The 16,964-nt window shown below is 44.7% G+C and overlaps 1 protein-coding gene across 3 annotated transcripts in view; it reads right to left on the reverse strand.

The window, feature by feature from the left end:
• The window catches only part of UCK2 (uridine-cytidine kinase 2), a 79,320-nt gene extending 66,298 nt beyond the window's left edge, over positions 1–13,022 (reverse strand). The window contains exons 1-2 of one of the 3 annotated variants that reach the window (XM_033855643.2): positions 12,672–13,022; positions 10,159–10,541 (exon numbers count right to left, since the gene is read on the reverse strand). In XM_033855643.2, coding sequence (XP_033711534.1) covers positions 10,159–10,170 — 12 coding nt within the window. In that variant the 5' untranslated portion in view covers positions 10,171–10,541; positions 12,672–13,022. Of the gene's footprint in view, positions 1–10,158; positions 10,542–12,387; positions 12,527–12,671 lie in introns of those variants that run through there. The other 2 variants (XM_019935473.3, XM_019935472.3) reach the window with 2 other exon arrangements.
• Between the last annotated feature and the right edge of the window lie 3,942 nt (positions 13,023–16,964).

Consider the following 16,964-nt stretch of genomic DNA (forward strand, 5'->3'; position numbering starts at 1 on the left):
ACAAGCTTTTCCACTTCCAGCAGGACGTCCCGTGATCGTGTCCCTCCAGAACCCAAATGGTCAATCCAGCACAGCCTCTAGCTTGTGTCCTCCAGAGTCACACAAGGAGGGCTCTGCCTGCAATGCCTTCAGAAGAATACTCACTGCCCCTTATTCAATTGCTATGTATCACTCCGTCGTCTGCTACTTATGCTTTCAGAGGTTTACTTTCTCAGGACTTCCCTGGTGGTGCAGTGGTTAAGACTCCATGCTCCCAATGCAGCGGGCCCGGTCCTGGTCAGGGAACTAGATCCCACATGCATGCCACAGCTAAGGAGTCCATGTGTGGCAACTAAGGAGCCCGCACACCGCAACTAAGACCCAGAACAACCAAAATAAATTAATTAATAAGTAAATATTAAAAAAATTTTTTACTTTCTCTACAAGGGGGGTAGAGGAAAATGAAGCCACTGACTAATTAAAATAGCATGTTTTACAACCTAAACGTCTATCGACATATGAATAAATAAAGATGTGGTACGAATATACAATGGAATACTACTCATCCATAAAAAAGAATGAAATAATGCCATTTGCAGCAACATGGATGGACCTAGAGATTATCATGCTAAGTGAAGTCAGACAAAGACAAATACCATATGATATCATTTACATGTGGAATCTAAAATATGACACAAATGAACTTATCTATGAAACAGAAACAGACTCAAAGACACAGAGAATAGACCTGTGGTTGCCAAGGGGGGGTGGGGGGGAGGAAAGATTGGGAATTTGAGATCAACAGATGCAAACTATTATATATAGAATGAATAAGCAACAAGGTCTGACTGTATAGCACAGGGAACTCTATTCAATATCCTGTGACAAACCATAATGGAAAACAACATGAAAAAGAATGTATAAATATATGTATAAATGAATCACTTGGCTGTACAGCAGAAATTAACACAACATTGTGAATCAACTGTACTTCAATAAAATAAAATAAAATAAACTTTTAATGCATTTTTTAGCTCATTAGAAAAATCAACAGGTCCCCAGGAAATGCAGCCCACCTGAAACAGTAGGGCTCTTAACCAATCTCCTCACCAAACTCAACTACTGGAGAAATTCTGGAGAAAGTTTGCGCAGACAACCAATACACCATACAACAGAAACAGGTCCTCAGAAACCCTCCACTGGGACTTCCCTGCTGGTGCAGTGGTTAAGAATCTGCCTGCCAATGCAGGGGACACGGGTTTGATCCCTGGTCCGGGAAGATCCCACATGCCGCGGAGCAACTAAGCCCGTGCGCCGCAACTACTGAGACTGCGCTCTAGAGCACACATGCTGCAACTACTGAACCTGTGTGCTGCAACTACTGAAGCCCGTGCGCCTGGAGCCCGTGCTCCGCAACAGGAGAAGCCACCACAATGAGAAGCCCACGCACTACAAGGAAGAATAGCCCCCACCCGCTGCAACTAGAGAAAGACCCCGAGCAGCAATGAAGACCCAACACAGCCAAAAAAATAAAAATTAAAAAAAAAGAAAAGAAAAGAAACCTTCCACTGAGACAAAGGGCAGTCATACCACAGCTGCTTTGATAAATGCCAGGCTGATTCCAGTGCACCTGTTGGTAGAGGTGCTAACTCATGAGCTGCACAGATGCAGCAGGCTACCCGTGGCTCCTGGGTATTTGCCCCGGGTTCCAAGTTCTATTCCTGCGCAGAACTACTTATTATCAGTCCTATCATAAATTTACTAGAGCAGTGAAGACCTCAACTGTTTCAGTTTACAAAGTATCTGCATTTCTTTTGTCGAAAAAGAGAAAACATTTTAAATAGTAGCATCTCAGATCTTAACACTGCTGTTTTACAGCAGAAACTAAAGTTTGTAATACATATAATTATGTCTCATCTGTGTTGATGAAAGGAAGAACACTAATAACCCCAATGGGACAATACAGAATTACACACATAGCTTTGGACAGTGTCTGTCATGTCGAATCTCTCTGATTCAGTAAGGACATACTCTGTTGCCTACAAGCCACTCTAAACTCAAAAGAACCTAAAAAGCTACCATGTTTTCCCACCCTATGGCTCTGCTCAGCACTTCTGCAACTCCAATCCATGCTATGAAAGGCCTATATTCAGAGGAATGCAAGCTGCCCAAAGCAGAGATAGTTTTTCTCAAAAGATGATGCATCTACCTTCCTCTACGATAGAGAAAATAATCGTTTTGGTTTAAAAGATCTACTCTTCTAGCATTTCTTGAGTTAAAGTAAAAATCTAGTTCATATCAACAAGCATTTCATTAAACAAAATTAGGTGGCATCCCTAATATGAATTTGACAGCGAGATATTAACGTTCATTATATATTTTTTAAACGCGCCATTAAACAGGCACCGAAGCCATCTAGAATGTACACTGACGCCGAGCTCTGTGGTTGGCAATGTGCCCACAATCCTATCCTGGTAAAGTGATGTCCAAGAGGAAGTACAAATGTGACCAGCAAAGGGACAGTGATCTCCCAGCAACAGCCAAAGCAACTGGGTTTAAGTGCTGAAAACTAGTATTAGAAGGGATAACTGAGCAAGGAAATAACGCACTCTTCATCCATTGATTCAACAAATATTAGAGTGTCTACTGGGTGCAATTCTAAATAAGGTGACCAAGGAGGTGAGAGAGTTAACTATTCCGATGTCTGAAGGAAGTGCTGTCCCCACAGAATGAACAGCCAATGCAAAGGCCCATTTGTAGGACCCTGTGGATCTTTGTAAGGACTTTGGCTTTTACTGAGAGTAAAATGGGAAGCTACTGCAAGGTTGTGAGCAGAAGCAGGGAAACTGCTAACCAACCTTCCTTCATTTTTTTTTTTTTTTTTTTTTGCGGTACACGGGCCTCTCACTGCTGTGGCCTCTCCTGTTGCGGAGCACAGGCTCCGGACACGCAGGCTCAGCGGCCATGGCTCATGGGCCCAGCCGCTCCGCGGCATGTGGGATCTTCCTGGACCGGGGCACGAACCCGTGTCCCCAGCATCGGCAGGCGGACTCTCAACCACTGCACCACTAGGGAAGCCCAACCTTCCTTCATTTTAACAGAATCACTCTGGCTGCTACGATGAGAACAGAGTATAGACGGAAGACAAGAGTAGATCAGGGAGATGAGTCAGGATTCTACTGCAGTGACCCAGCTGAAAGATGCTGGTGGCTTGGATCAGAGTGGAAGCAGTGGAGATGAAAAGTGGTCAGATTGTGGACATGTAGGTAAGGAGGTAGGGTCTACAAGATTCCTTAATGGATTGGATACAAGTGAACATAAGAGGAGTCAAGAATGGCTCCAAAGTCTTAGGCCTGAGCAACTAGAAGGCTGAAAATGTCATCAACTAAGATGGGGAAGGCTACAGGTTGAGCACATTTGAGGGAAGCGCAGGACTTAAATATTGGACGTATTGAGATTCCTGTTATACATCTAAGTGAAGATGTCAGGGAGTTACAGATGAGTCCTTAATGTTTGGTTATTTAACAAACACTTACTGAGAACTCACATAGACTGTTGTTAGCCCACGTGTGAGCCTCACTCAGGCAACAGTGAGGTAAACATAGTCCCTGATGCTGAGAGCTCCGTCTAGAGAGGAAGACAGACTAAAGAAGCAAGGACCGCCCTGGGTGGGGGAGAATTCTACAACGGAGGTCTGGTAGGACACTTTAGCAGCACAGCAGAGGGACACTCAATCATGCCAGCCTAGGAGGACTGCCTAGGAGACAGAGACACCAACGGAAAGATGAGCAGGGGCTATCCGGGTAAGGAAAAGGAAGGAGGATGCAGGGAGGAAGGAACTCTAGGGAAAAGAAGCAACATCTATCTGTGAGAGGAAGCACACAGGGCCCCAGGACCTACGAGAAATCCAGTTCAGGTGGATGTTGGCAAGGGCCAAGAGATGACAGTGCCTCAGAACCCCACCAAAAGATGACAAATGCCAACCGCGTCATAGAGGTTCGGAGTTGAAGGTTTGAAAAGTACTTGATCTGTGTGACCGGTAGTGAGAAAACAATTATAGGATACTCAGGGCAAGCTGTGGAATTGTGAAACGCTAAGAGCTGAAAGGACCCTCTTCTATAGATGAATATACCTAATAAGTAACTGGCAAAGTTGGACCGGAATGCAAGTTTCCTAAATTAGTGGCCATACACTGATTTGAGATACTAGTGCCGTTACTAAAAAGTGAATGACCCAACGAGTGGATAACAAATGCTTTTACAATTCTGGAGGTTTCCAGTTTTCTGCTTTCGATAAAATTAAAGGGAGGTGGGTGGCAAGCTGGCTGATTCATAAATACACATCAGGTTCTGACATATAAATAGAAAGATGAAAACTGGGTGACCTTGATATAACAAAAGTTCTTCCATTCCCATCTACTTACGTCAACAAGGTTTCTCAAAGTTTACATCTAAACAAGCAAAACATCTTATTCTAGCATTAAGTAGTAATCATCCCCCAATACATGAAGTAATTGGGTGGGGGAGCTCCACCTGTCTCATCAAGTTGCTTTCCAACATAATTCTACCTTTTGTGTCTAATTACTTACCAAAATGTATATCTACTTGATCTGATTAATTTATGCTAATAATCATACTGATGCAATCCAAAGGAAATTAACACTGAAGAGACTTATGAGAACAGGAAATAAAGATCATTCCAATGTACATACATATTTCTGTTGCAGAAGGATGACGGAGTGATCGATAAAAAATTTTCAAGCACAAAAACAAATTAACATTTTGTGGAGGAAGTGGAATTGAAATAAGATTTCAAGGAGAAAAAAATGAAAAATTAACATTTCTGATTCAATGAAGAGCTTATTCATGTATTTCTTAAATGGATGGTAATAGGTCAAATTATTACAGTATTTAGAGCACATTTAAGAGAAGGAAACAATTATTTTAAAACGTCAACATTTACACTATATCAGAAATTACATATTTTGCTACTCTTTACTCATGTGATAAAAGAAACTGATGTCAAAACCATGTGACAGGGATAAAGAATTCTCCAAAATTCTCTTAGCAGAAACGGATGCAAACATGTTTAAAGACCATAGTCCAAAATCACAGGTCAGCACTCTTAGCATCCCATTCTACTACAAGCTCTGTGTAGAGCCTGAGAGAGACTACCAACCTGCACAGAGACAGAGCTCACCCTCCACCATGCGGGAGGAGGCAATCCTACAGACAACTGCAGAACTCCGGACTGCCTACAGGACAGGCAAACAAACAGAGGATGTTTGCTGAGATATGACAAAACAGCTCTTCAGCTGAGGGGAAGGGAGGTATGGATATCAGACCAGACAGCATACTTCCAGCCTCATTAAAGCAATAAAGAAGCACAACTCAACTTCAACAACACACACACAAAATTCTTATGCTTCTACCATGTATGTACCAGGCAAAATTCTTACCTTACCAAAGCTCTACAGTAATGTGCCACAAGTCATACAAAAAGCAAGTGGTAGAATCTTCTGTCACTATTATTGTGAAAATGAATGCTCCACCAAAATGAAATGTGTGATCACACGGGATGGTGGTGGTGGGATGAACTGGGAGACTGGGATTGACATATATACACTAATATGTATAAAATGGATAACTAATAAGAACCTGCCGTATAAAAAAAAAGAAAGAAAACATTAAATGGAGCATCTTGGTTTGCAAAAACAGCTGATGGACAACAAGGACGATGAAAATTTTCTAGCTGCATAATAGGGGGATGGGACTCTCATGATTTTATAAATACTGCAAAGGATGAGTTTCCTGTACTTGGATCATTTTGGGGAATAACTTTTTAAAATACAGTCATGAAATCAAGATTCATGATACTTAACTTAGAACCAAACTTTCAGCCTTATATTATCACTAAGAGTAATATCACCAAGATCATCCAAGATTCATGAATCACCACATTTGAAATAAGATTTTTAAAAATAAAACATTCAGTAAGAACCAAAAGTCTTTATACTGCTAAAGAAACCACAATTTTAAGTGTTTATCTCATTTTTCTTATCTTTTCATTACCCCTATTTTTGTTTTTAATTACATTGATTATACTTACATAATTTGCATATTCAGATACATGACACATTACAATAACAAGATGATCAAATGCTTTAATGATAAAAAGTTTAATGGACAAGAAAGCACATAAACACACACACACACACACACACACAGAATATACATTCAAACGTTTTTATTGATTTAAAAAATTGAGACACACGTCTAAAAGACCTTAGAGATCTTAAGCAATTCCAACAGCACCATCTCAGATCCCACTAGCAAAAAAGGCCAGGTCTTCAGCCATGAAATTCCCAAACACAACCTGTCTCCATCACAGGACCTCATGAGAGCAAGACTCAACAAAGAAATAATATCAATGAAAAGACAACCTACAGGACTTCCCTGGTGGTGCAGTGGATAAGAATCCCCCTGCCAATGCAGGGGACACAGGTTCGAGCCCTGGTCCGGGAAGATCCCACATGCCGTGGAGCAACTAAGCCCATGTGTCACAACTGCTGAGCCTGCACCCTAAAGCCCGCGAGCCACAACTACTGAAGCCCGCATGCCTAGAGCCCGTGCTCCGCAACAAGAGAAGCCACCGCAATGAGAAGCCTGCTCACCGCAACCAAGAGTAGCCCCTGCTCACCACACCTAGAGAAAGCCCGCGCGTAGCAATGAAGACCCAACGCAGCCAAAAATAAATAAAACGAAATCTTAAAATAAATAAATAAATATATATATATAAAGCAACATAACTCAAAAGATAATTTTAAAAAAAAGAAAAAAGAAAAGACAACTTACAGAATGGGAGAAAATATTTGCAAATGATGCAACTGACAAGGGATTAATTTCTAAAATTATATAAACAGCTCATACAGCTCAATATAAAAAAAAAATCAAAAAATGGGCAGAAAACCTAAATAGACATTTCTCCAAAGAAGACATACAGATAGCCAACAGGCACATGAAAAGATGCTCAATATCACTAATTATTAGAGAAATGTACATCAAAACTACAATGAGGTATCACACCTCACATTGGTCCGAATGGCCATCATCAAAAAGTCTACAAACAACAAATGCTGGAGAAAAGGGAACCCTCCTACACTGTTGGTGGGAATGTTTAAAAAAAATAAGAAAGAAATAATATCAGGCAGAAGACCTAAGCAAATGCTACAGGTACAGTGAGCTGGAGTTAGGTGACCACAGACAGTGTGCATCAGAAACACACTTCAAAGACTTTCCAACAAGAAATGAGGCAGCAGCTGAGGAAAGGCAGCAGCAGCAAGACCTGCTGCTTGGGCTTCATTCTGGCAGGCATGTGCTAGGCACTGGCACAATGAACAAGAGGGGAATTTCAGGCAGAGCAAACAGCAAGTGTGAAGAGCCCTGGGCAGGGGGAAACATGATGGGCCAAGCTGGGGATGTGGCTGGAATCGAGAGCAAAGGGGAGAGTGGCAGGAGGTCAGCAGGGCCAGATCCCGTCAGACCTCCCAGGCAGCAGCTTGAGGCGGTACAAAGCAGACAATGCCAGCTCCGAGAAAAACAGCAAAAGAACCAAAGCAGTCCCATGGTTCTGGGAGCACCTGATGGAGGGAGGGTGCGGAATGAGTGATCTGGCCGGATGGGGATGGCTGCCGAGGTTCCAGGAACCCAGCAATGGGAGTCGGAGCCGGAGGTCCAGGGAGCATTCCAGAGCGCTCCAAAAGCAGATGCTGACTCATGGTCAGGCAGAGCTGAGGTGACAGCCCCCACCTCTGAGGGGACTGCAATGTCCTCTCTTGGTCTGTATTATTCATACACTGTCCTACTGACCTCCCTCAAAATACGTCCGAGGGCTGGTCCCAGCTTGTGGAGAAAGTTCAAAACAGGCATAGCTTTAGTAAAGGAAAAACCTGGATTCCAATCCAAGTTCTATCACTTACTAGCTACATGACCTCAGGCAAGTCAAAAATTCTCCTAACACCTTCCAGTGTTATCCATCAGTGGGGAAGACACCTGCCCCACTTCAAAAGGAAGAGATAAGGAAATGCTTTAATGATAAATTGGCTTGATGAGCTGTTTAAGCAGCTTGCAACTATAAAATACTGACAGACTTTCTCTCATATTTCCTTACGACCTGACTTCCTCATAATACAGTATTCTTCACAATGACATTCAACAAATGTTCATTTAGTACATACTAATTAAATGCTAGGCTCTGAATAAGCAATACCAATGTACAGTATTAGGGTTCAGCGGGGTTTTTTACTGTCTAGTCACTGCAACACGAATAGCTCAGTTAAACATGGTTTCAACTGTGGCTTCAAAGCCTAATTCAAATAGTCTTATGAATTAAAAGAATAAAAGGATAATTACAAATGATGGTCTGCCTAACTCAGTTCAACAAACACTGTATCAAACACTGTAATGGTCATTAAGGCAGAAATAAATGAGACGCTCTTACAGAACTTTTACTATAGCGGGGGAAGCAGTCAACAAATAACCCCAGCACTAGGCAAAATGTGGTGAAACTATGGAAGCATTAGAGACAAAAAATAATTCTGATTAAGAAAATGGATAACAAAGTTCCCTGGGGGAAGTATTAACAAAACTGAAACCTTGAAAGGATTAGAGGCCATTCCAGAGAGAAGACCAGGAGCAAAAGTATAAATGAAAGAAGTTCCACAGATGTGTGTGTGTGCATTTGGGTGTGGGGAAGCGGGACAAGAGTGGAAAAATAGTCTGGTGGGACTTCCCTGGTGGCACAGTGGTTAGAAATCTGCCTGCCAATGCAGGGGACACAGAATTTGAGCCCTGGTCCGGGAAGATCCCACATGCCGAGGAGCAACTAAACCCATGCGTCACAACTACTGAGCCTGTGCTCTATCAGCCCGCAAGCCACAACTACTGAAGCCTGAGTGCCTACAGCCTGTGCTCCACAACAAGAGAAGCCACCACGATGAGAAGCCGACAACACTGCAACAAAGAGTAGCCCCCGCTCACTGCAACTAGAGAAAGCCTGAACGCACAGCAAGGAAGACCCAACACAGCCATAGATAAATAAATAAATTTATTTAAAAAAAATTTTTTTAATAAATACATTAATAGTCTGGGACCACATTTGGGGGCCAGGGGGATGTGCACTGTGCTGAAATATCTGACCTATAGCCTGGGCAGTGAAGAGGCATCCAAGGTTTCCAAAAAGGAGAGTGGCACAGTCAGAGCTACACTAAGGAAGACCGCTCTGATGGCAGTGCAGACTGAGAAGCTATTTTAATTGGCGAAGAAGTCACAGCTCAGTAAACAGCAAAAATAAAGAGGAGAGGGAATGGCACCTAAAGTCATGGATATATATTCAGGTAAAGAAGTTTAAACTGTTTTTTTCCCCCATCCAGTGTTACTTCTTGCTCTCTTAGACTTGTCCTTTAGGAGGAAATACGAGAATGTGATTTTTTTTTTTTTTTTTTTTTTTTGCGGTACGCGGGCCTCTCACTGTTGTGGCCTCTCCCGTTGCGGAGCACAGGCTCTGGACGCGCAGGCTCAGCGGCCATGGCTCACGGGCCCAGCCGCTCTGCGGCATGTGGGATCCTCCCGGACCGGGGCACAAACCCGTGTCCCCTGCATCTGCAGGCGGACTCTCAACCACTGCGCCACCAGGGAAGCCCCCACCACAATTTTAAGGTGAGTTTTTAAGAATGATTTGCCATGTCAGCCTAGCAAAGCTTACTCTAGAGTCCTAATTAATCTTCATGTATAAAACAAACTTTAATGTGATGTATGGAACTTCCCTGGCGGTCCAGTGGTTAAGACCCTACGCTTCCAATGCAGGGGGTGCGCGTTCGATCCCTGGTGGGGGAACTAAGATCCCACATGCTGTGTGGCATGGCCAAAACAAACAAACAAAAATGTAATATATAACCACAATCGCTATTTTTGCCTTCTACAACCAAACTAATTTAGGCTAAGATAAAATACTTGTTAACTCAGGGCAACAACAACATTGAGACAAATTAGAGCTCTCAAGAGAAGCTGAACAGGGAGTTGTTTTCTCTTATAAAGGAGGGAAGAAAGCAATCAAGATCTATATTGCCAGGCCACTGAGTACAAAGCAATCTGCATTTCCATTTCCTTTTGGGTCAAGTACCTCTGAAACCATTCTGTAGCCATTTCCAAGTAGCCCCTTTCCAGGTTGAAAGAGTAAACTTGTGTTCTCCAGGCATGCCTTAGTCAATTCTTCTTAAACAAGGCCAATAGCTGGGACAAATATATGATCTGAATTCATTATTTTTCTCATCCGTAAGTGATGAGATGAAGTGTTGGACTCCAGGGCCTCCGAGGTTCCTTCTAGCTCTAAAACTGTCCTTTTTTGTTGATGTCCTTGGGCCCTTTGCCTTCTCCCAAATTCCTTTAACAGGCACAGAGCAAATATGCAGGGGGTAGAGTATCGACTGCTTCCAGGCCCTCCTGTACCACAATGTTCAGACTTGAGGCTTCCAAAGGAGGTCCAGTTTGTTAATGCTGACCATCCTTTAAAAAAAAAAAACAAAAACAAAAACTTCAAATTCCTTGGAGAAAAGGCACTAAGGACTGGACTAAAGTATCAAGACACAATTGCAGCAAACTGACTGCAGTAAAGAATTTTTGAAGTCCAATGCTCCTTTGGACTTTTTCTTAATAACAAAAAAATTATAAAATCTTACAATGACAAAGTATTTGTTAATGCCCAAAAGATACAACATGCTTTTAAAACTGCATGAAAATAGACCCTTTCTTAGGAGTATCTTCCTCCTTGATGAGAAATAGGGACAGCAGAGTTAAGAGTTCCCTTAATGGCTCATTCCTAGCTCCTACTTGACACGTTACAGAAATAACACATTTATACTGATTATCCACTGAGAAAAGGTGATGATTGAGGAACGCACAATAATAAGAAGCGAGTTAGTTCACCTTTTAGGATCTTAGTTTCCGCCTCTGTAGTGACTAAATTATTTAGATGATTACCAAGGTCATTTTGTTTCTAAATGCTACACTCATCTGCCAGTTTCGGTCTCCTTTCCCCTAGGAGGGCTGGATCTCAGGTTAATATTTGGGTCCAACTATGTGCCAGGCATCGTGCTAGGAGCGCTGGGAATATGGCCATCAACAACAAAAAAGGTCCCACATAACACGAATATACTATGGAAAGGGCGGGAGGGGGTGCGGAGGGGGACTGAGAAAATTCTAATATAACAGGTACATTTCCTAAAAGAGCTGGCATCCTGGTTTGGCTTTGACTTACTAGTAATAGTACCAATAAAAAACATGTAAAATTTTTAAAAATTAAAAAAGGCATTCAACCAGGGGCAAATTCAACATAAACTTCTGGGACATAAAGCAGGCAGATCCCAAGCCCTGGGGGCTACAGTCGAGATTAACTAATCAATAAAGAAGTTCCATAGCGCCAGCTGCCGTGCCTGGGCCCCGGGCGCCAAAGTAGTCCAGACCTGGAGAGAAAAATGTAAAACCAAAATGGAGGAGGGGCTACGGCAGAGTCTGCTCCGGAGCAAAAACCTCGTGGCTCGCTTCTCATGGCGCCAACCAGCCTTCCTGCTCCGCTCTCCCTGACCCTAGGAGGCATCATCCCACCTCGCCAAACCCAGCGCGCAGCACCTATTTCTCGCAGGCTCCCCTTGAGGAGCCCGGGCACCAAATGAACTTGTTAAACAGTAGGGTAACAGTAGGGTAAACAAGTAGCCACATCTTTAAAGGCAGGGGACCAAAGAAAACTATCTGAGAGGACTCTACCCTTCTCCACCTGCAGAAAAAGCCGCGGGCAAAGCTAGGAAAGCATATCCCTAGTCTCTCCTTGCCTTGCTGAAAAAACAAAGAAAGCAGGCTCCTAGAGGAGTCAGACAGCCAGAGAACGACCTCCTTCCGCGGATGCAAGACGCGTACGGCCCCAGACATCTAAGAGCATGGGGCCAGCACAACTTTCTTATTGAAGCCGACCGCGTTTCCTCTTAAAACCCCCCAAAAAGAGAAGCCCCGACTATGATCATTTCACTGATGTCACCTCGCCTATTTGGCTCTCGGGATTTTACCCGAAAACCTCTGCAGTGCCCGGCACCGGCGTCCAGCCCAAGTGCGGCTCCCCTTCCCCGGGACGCCGCGTCACGTTCTCGCAGCCCTCCCGGTCGGGCTACCCGGCTCGCTCCGACCCGGCACCGGGGTTGCGTCGCCGGGCGAGCGCATCAACGCCAGGCCGAGGGAAGACGGGTGTACCGGGGATTCGTAGAGGACCCCGCTTAAAGCCCTCTCCCCCACGACGGACTTGCAAAACAATAAGCATCCGCTTTCTCTGCCCCTCCCCCATAGGACCCCGGCCACGAATTACCGCCGCCGGGAGCATGCCAGCCCTGTGATCGGTGGCCGGAGTACCCCTGGAACCTCAGATGGCCCGAGTCCCCGGCCGCCCATCCGCTGCCGCGGCGCCCAGAGTCTGCGCGGGGAAGACTCTGCACTGGAGCGCGGCCAGCAGCGGAGGCGCGCGGGCCACGCGGTGGCTGCAGGAACTGACATGGCCCGCGGCCGCCGGCCACATGCGGCGCCGCCGGGGCCCGGCCGGGGTGGGGAGAGGTGGGGAGGAGAAGAGAGAGCGGCCCCGGGACCCCGCCGTACCTTGCCGCTGGCCGTGCCCCCGCTAACGCCGATCAGGAAGGGCTCGCCGCCGTTGGGCTGCTGGTGGTTCTGCAGGGTCTGCTCGCTGTCCCCAGCCATGGCTCGCGCCGCCCCTCCTCCCGCTGCCTGTGCGAACGGACGCACGCTCCCCGCCCGCGCCGGGCTCCCTCCGCTTCCCGCAGCCTCCGCTGGGCGCTGCCCAGGTCGAGGCTGACGCGGCTCCCTGCGCACCGCTCGGATCCCGGTGCTGGAGCTGGCTTTCCCGAAGGAGCCGAGAGCCTTCCTCTGCCCGCTGCGGCCGCCCCGGTTTACATCCCAGGCAGAGGTCAGCGTGATGCTGCTGCTCCAATCCGGGCGGACAGCGCACTGCTATTCGCCGAGGCAGCGGCGGCGAGGCGTCTGCCCCAGCCTCCGCCCCTCCCGGGCCCCGCCGCCGCCGCCTGGGGTCTCTGGGAAAGGTATGAGCCCGACCCTTCTCCCAACCCGCCTGGTTAACCCTTTCCGCGACGACGACCTGAGGCGGGACCAAGGGAAAAGAAAGGAGCCTTCTGCGTTTTAATTGGGTATGCTCCCAATTAAAGCTAAAAGGACAGATCAAATAATGGAGGAGATGCCTCAGGTTTGAGAAGCAAAATTAGAACAAGCTTGGAAGGTTAAGATGAAACAAAGAGTTAATGTCATTTACCCATTATCCAGACTAAAAACTTGTGTTGCGAAAATGAGATTTCTTTTTCCCATCCCGTTTGCCAAAATAATATGTCAGCCTCTGGCTTTAAATATTTCCTCTCTTGGAAACCCCCAAACACCATCCTCCTTAAACGGCGACTCTCTGGAGTCCTTCCTAGAGAAAGGTAATTTGAGGAGCTCATCTGAGGGAAGCCCTCCCTCCTAACATCAACGCCCTTTCTAACCGTAGTTTGAAATCCCAAACACTGAGGTTCCTGTGGAGTTAGAGCTGTGGAAACGATAAATGATGCTTAATGTCACGTTGACTTATTAATACCTTTAAGTGAACTGGTTTCTCAGAGATGGGGAATTAGGCACTTGGTTACAAAGGCAGTAGCTGCTGATGACTCAGAACAGCGCCACCTCTGGAGCCAGATTTCTGCATTGACTTGCAGTTCCCTGAGCAAGTTACTTAATCTCCCTTGCTCAATGTTCTCATCTGTTAAATGGGAATAATAATGGCAGTTACATGCTAGGATTATTATATTAAATGAACTATTGTATTTAAAGTACTTAACGTGGTACCCTGCACAGGTACAAGACCCTATATAAATGATCTATGAGGAAAAGCCCCTAAAGGGCTGAAACTGGAAAGGGAAGCTTCGTTTGGGCACAGGGGAGAGAGGGAGGACTTGACTAGTCACAGCCGCTGCCCCTGTGAACCTGAGACTGGTATAAATGAGCTGATGGGGGTCCTACAGTCTAAAGGAGAAGTTAAGTCTATAGCATTCTCTTTCAAAACTTAGTGTTACCTAAAATTCAGAATTCTTTTGAAAAAAAATTACTAAAGAAAATTGAGTATTAGAAAAAACAAATGTTCGCTTCACTTTTTATATATTTCAGGTAACCATCCAAAACCAAACTCCACAGAAGCTCAGACAGGAAACTAAGCTGGGGAACGCAGCTACCTGGTACCCAGAGGCAGGCATTTGGGGGAGGTTAGCTAGAAGGGTGCCTTATCAAATGCCTGTGGGGTGGGTGAGTTTTAGCTGATTCATGTGTCTGCTTCTCCTCCTCCAAGTTTTTCTCCACTAAAAAGATAAGATCTTCAAGGACTTTTGCAGAGCTCTTCACAGCCCAAGACAAGGCCTATTGGAATTTGGAAGTTGATGGACTCATAGCTAAGGGGATATTAGGTAGCTGAGAGGAAGAAGAGGATAAAACACTGCCATGTCCTCCATGAACTTTCCCCAAATCTCTGCCTTTTTTTTATCATTCCTATAACTTTCTTCTACAATATTTTATCATAAGAATTTTCAGACATACAGTTGAAAGATTTTACAGTAAACACTGATGTAGCCACCACCTAGATTCTGCTGTTAACATTGTACTATACTTGTTTCATCACACTAGTTGTCTACCTATCCTCTATCACATTTTTATTATTTTTATTATAGCTTGTTTCCCTTTGTTACTCCAAACTGGTTTATACATTTCTTGCTTTGTCTGTCTAGTTTTTTTTTAATCTTTTCTTTTTTAATTTATTTAATTAATTTATTTATTTTTGGCTGTGTCGGGTCTTTGTTGCTGAGCGGGGCCCACTCTTCGCTTCGGTGCGCGGGCTTCTCACTGTGGTGTCTTCTCTTGCTGCAGAGCACGGGCTCTAGGCACGAGGGCTTCAGTAGTTGTGATTCGCGGGCTCTAGAGCGCAGGCTCTGTAGTTGTGGTGCACGGGCTTAGTTGCTCTGCGGCATGTGGGATCTTCCCCAACCAGGGCTCGAACCCATGTCCCCTGCATTGGCAGGTGGATTCTTAACCACTGTGCCACCAGGGAAGCCCCTGTTTGTCTGTTTTTAACTACTATATCCCTAGCACCTAAAACAATTTCTGAGACACAGTAGGACCTTCATAAATATTTGTTGAATGAATGGACACCATATCTCATTTCTACATTCCCAAGGCCCACAGAGCAAAATAATTGGAAATAGGAAGCGCTCAATACATGTTTGTTGAATGAATGGATGGATGAATGAATGAACAAATATGAAAGAGGTAAGAAAATACCAACAAGTAAACTTCACTTCCACCACTTTGGAAGGAAATGTGGTTTTCCCTAGATTGCATTTATGTGGTTACTATTATTTCTGAATGTTTTGTTTTCCTGGCATTCCAAGTAACTGTCTACCTCTAATCCTAGTACGTGCATCTATTAACTAGTTAAACTAACTCATTAACTGAGCTAACTCATTACACTTATCTGCACCCTGTTTAATAATAATAATATTTGACATGAGTTAATATACATAAAAGTGCTCTGGGGACTTTCCTGGTGGCACAGTGGTTAAGAATCTGCCTGCCAATGCAGGGGACACAGGTTCCATCCCTGGTCCGGGAAGATCCCACATGCCGCGGAGCAGCTAAGCCTGTGCGCCACAGCTACAGAGCCTGAGCTCTAGAGCCTGCAAGCCACAACTACTGAGCCCGCGTGCCACAACCACTTTAAGCCCGCGTGCCTAGAGCCCGTGCTCTGCAACAAGAGAAGCCACTGCACGCCACAACAAAGAGTAGCCCCTGCTCACCACTAGAGAAAGCCCACGCGCAACAACGAAGACCCAACACAGCCAAAAATAAATACATAAATAACTTAAAAAAAAAGTGCTCTGAAAAAAAACAAAAGCTATCTATATAAAGGCCTAATCCAGCTGCACTCTGCACTCCCTGTTTTCACTTTGCTGTTTTTTCTCTATTCTGTCTCTAGGGCAGGCTCACCTACACATAAGGAAGTTCCCCTTGTCCATTTAAATTATTAAGAGTATTCTCAGCACTGGTGACCTGAGCAAGGACTTTTGCATATTTGCTCTCTAAAAAGCAAGGCAGGCTGTCTGTGCTATTCCCTGTGCTGTGTCATCCTCTCTTGGGAGCCTGGTCACCAAATCCCACAGCTAGGGATGTTCAAATCATGTTTGAGCCTCCTCTAGCAATTACACTGCAGATTCTGGATTAAGTGATTTCCAGATGCCCTCTTTCCCCTCCCACTAAGAAAAAAAAATCAAACATTTTCAATAAAATCCAGAGCTAGAACAGATTCAAGGGAACACATTTTCTCAGTATCTGTGAGAATGTTTTTAATACAAATTCAGATTTCAGTCTGATCAAGCTCTGGCCTAGTTAACATTTGGGAATGAAGTCAGCATGAGTGTGCAACTATAGCTGTAGCCAAAGAAGGAGAAAAGACCTTGCTGTTGACAGTCCTCTATCTGCCTGCCTTCTCTCCTTAAAGCAGCTATAGTTCTGAACTAGACAAGCAACCTTACATTTTGCATCCAGCTGACAAATGCTACCTCTAGGTGCTTCATGCACCATAGCTAACTCTCTGATTGCTTATCACATTTCCCAACCAGAAAAAAATGTTCTCGCACTTCAGTATGTCTTCTGCAGCATGTTAGTTCCCTGTTTTGCCTTTCCAACTACCTCCTGCCTTTTATCAATCAGCAATTGCTTTGACAGGTCATAAGTACTGTTCTGAAAAGATGACCAGATGATATGAAAGCTACTTCAGCATCTGGCTCTGTGATCTTAATCAATCCTGTTCTCAGATACTGTTCTGTTAAGCAGCGGGATATAGCA

This window comes from Tursiops truncatus, chromosome 1 (assembly GCF_011762595.2).
Source record: "Tursiops truncatus isolate mTurTru1 chromosome 1, mTurTru1.mat.Y, whole genome shotgun sequence".
Lineage (NCBI taxonomy): Eukaryota > Metazoa > Chordata > Mammalia > Artiodactyla > Delphinidae > Tursiops > Tursiops truncatus.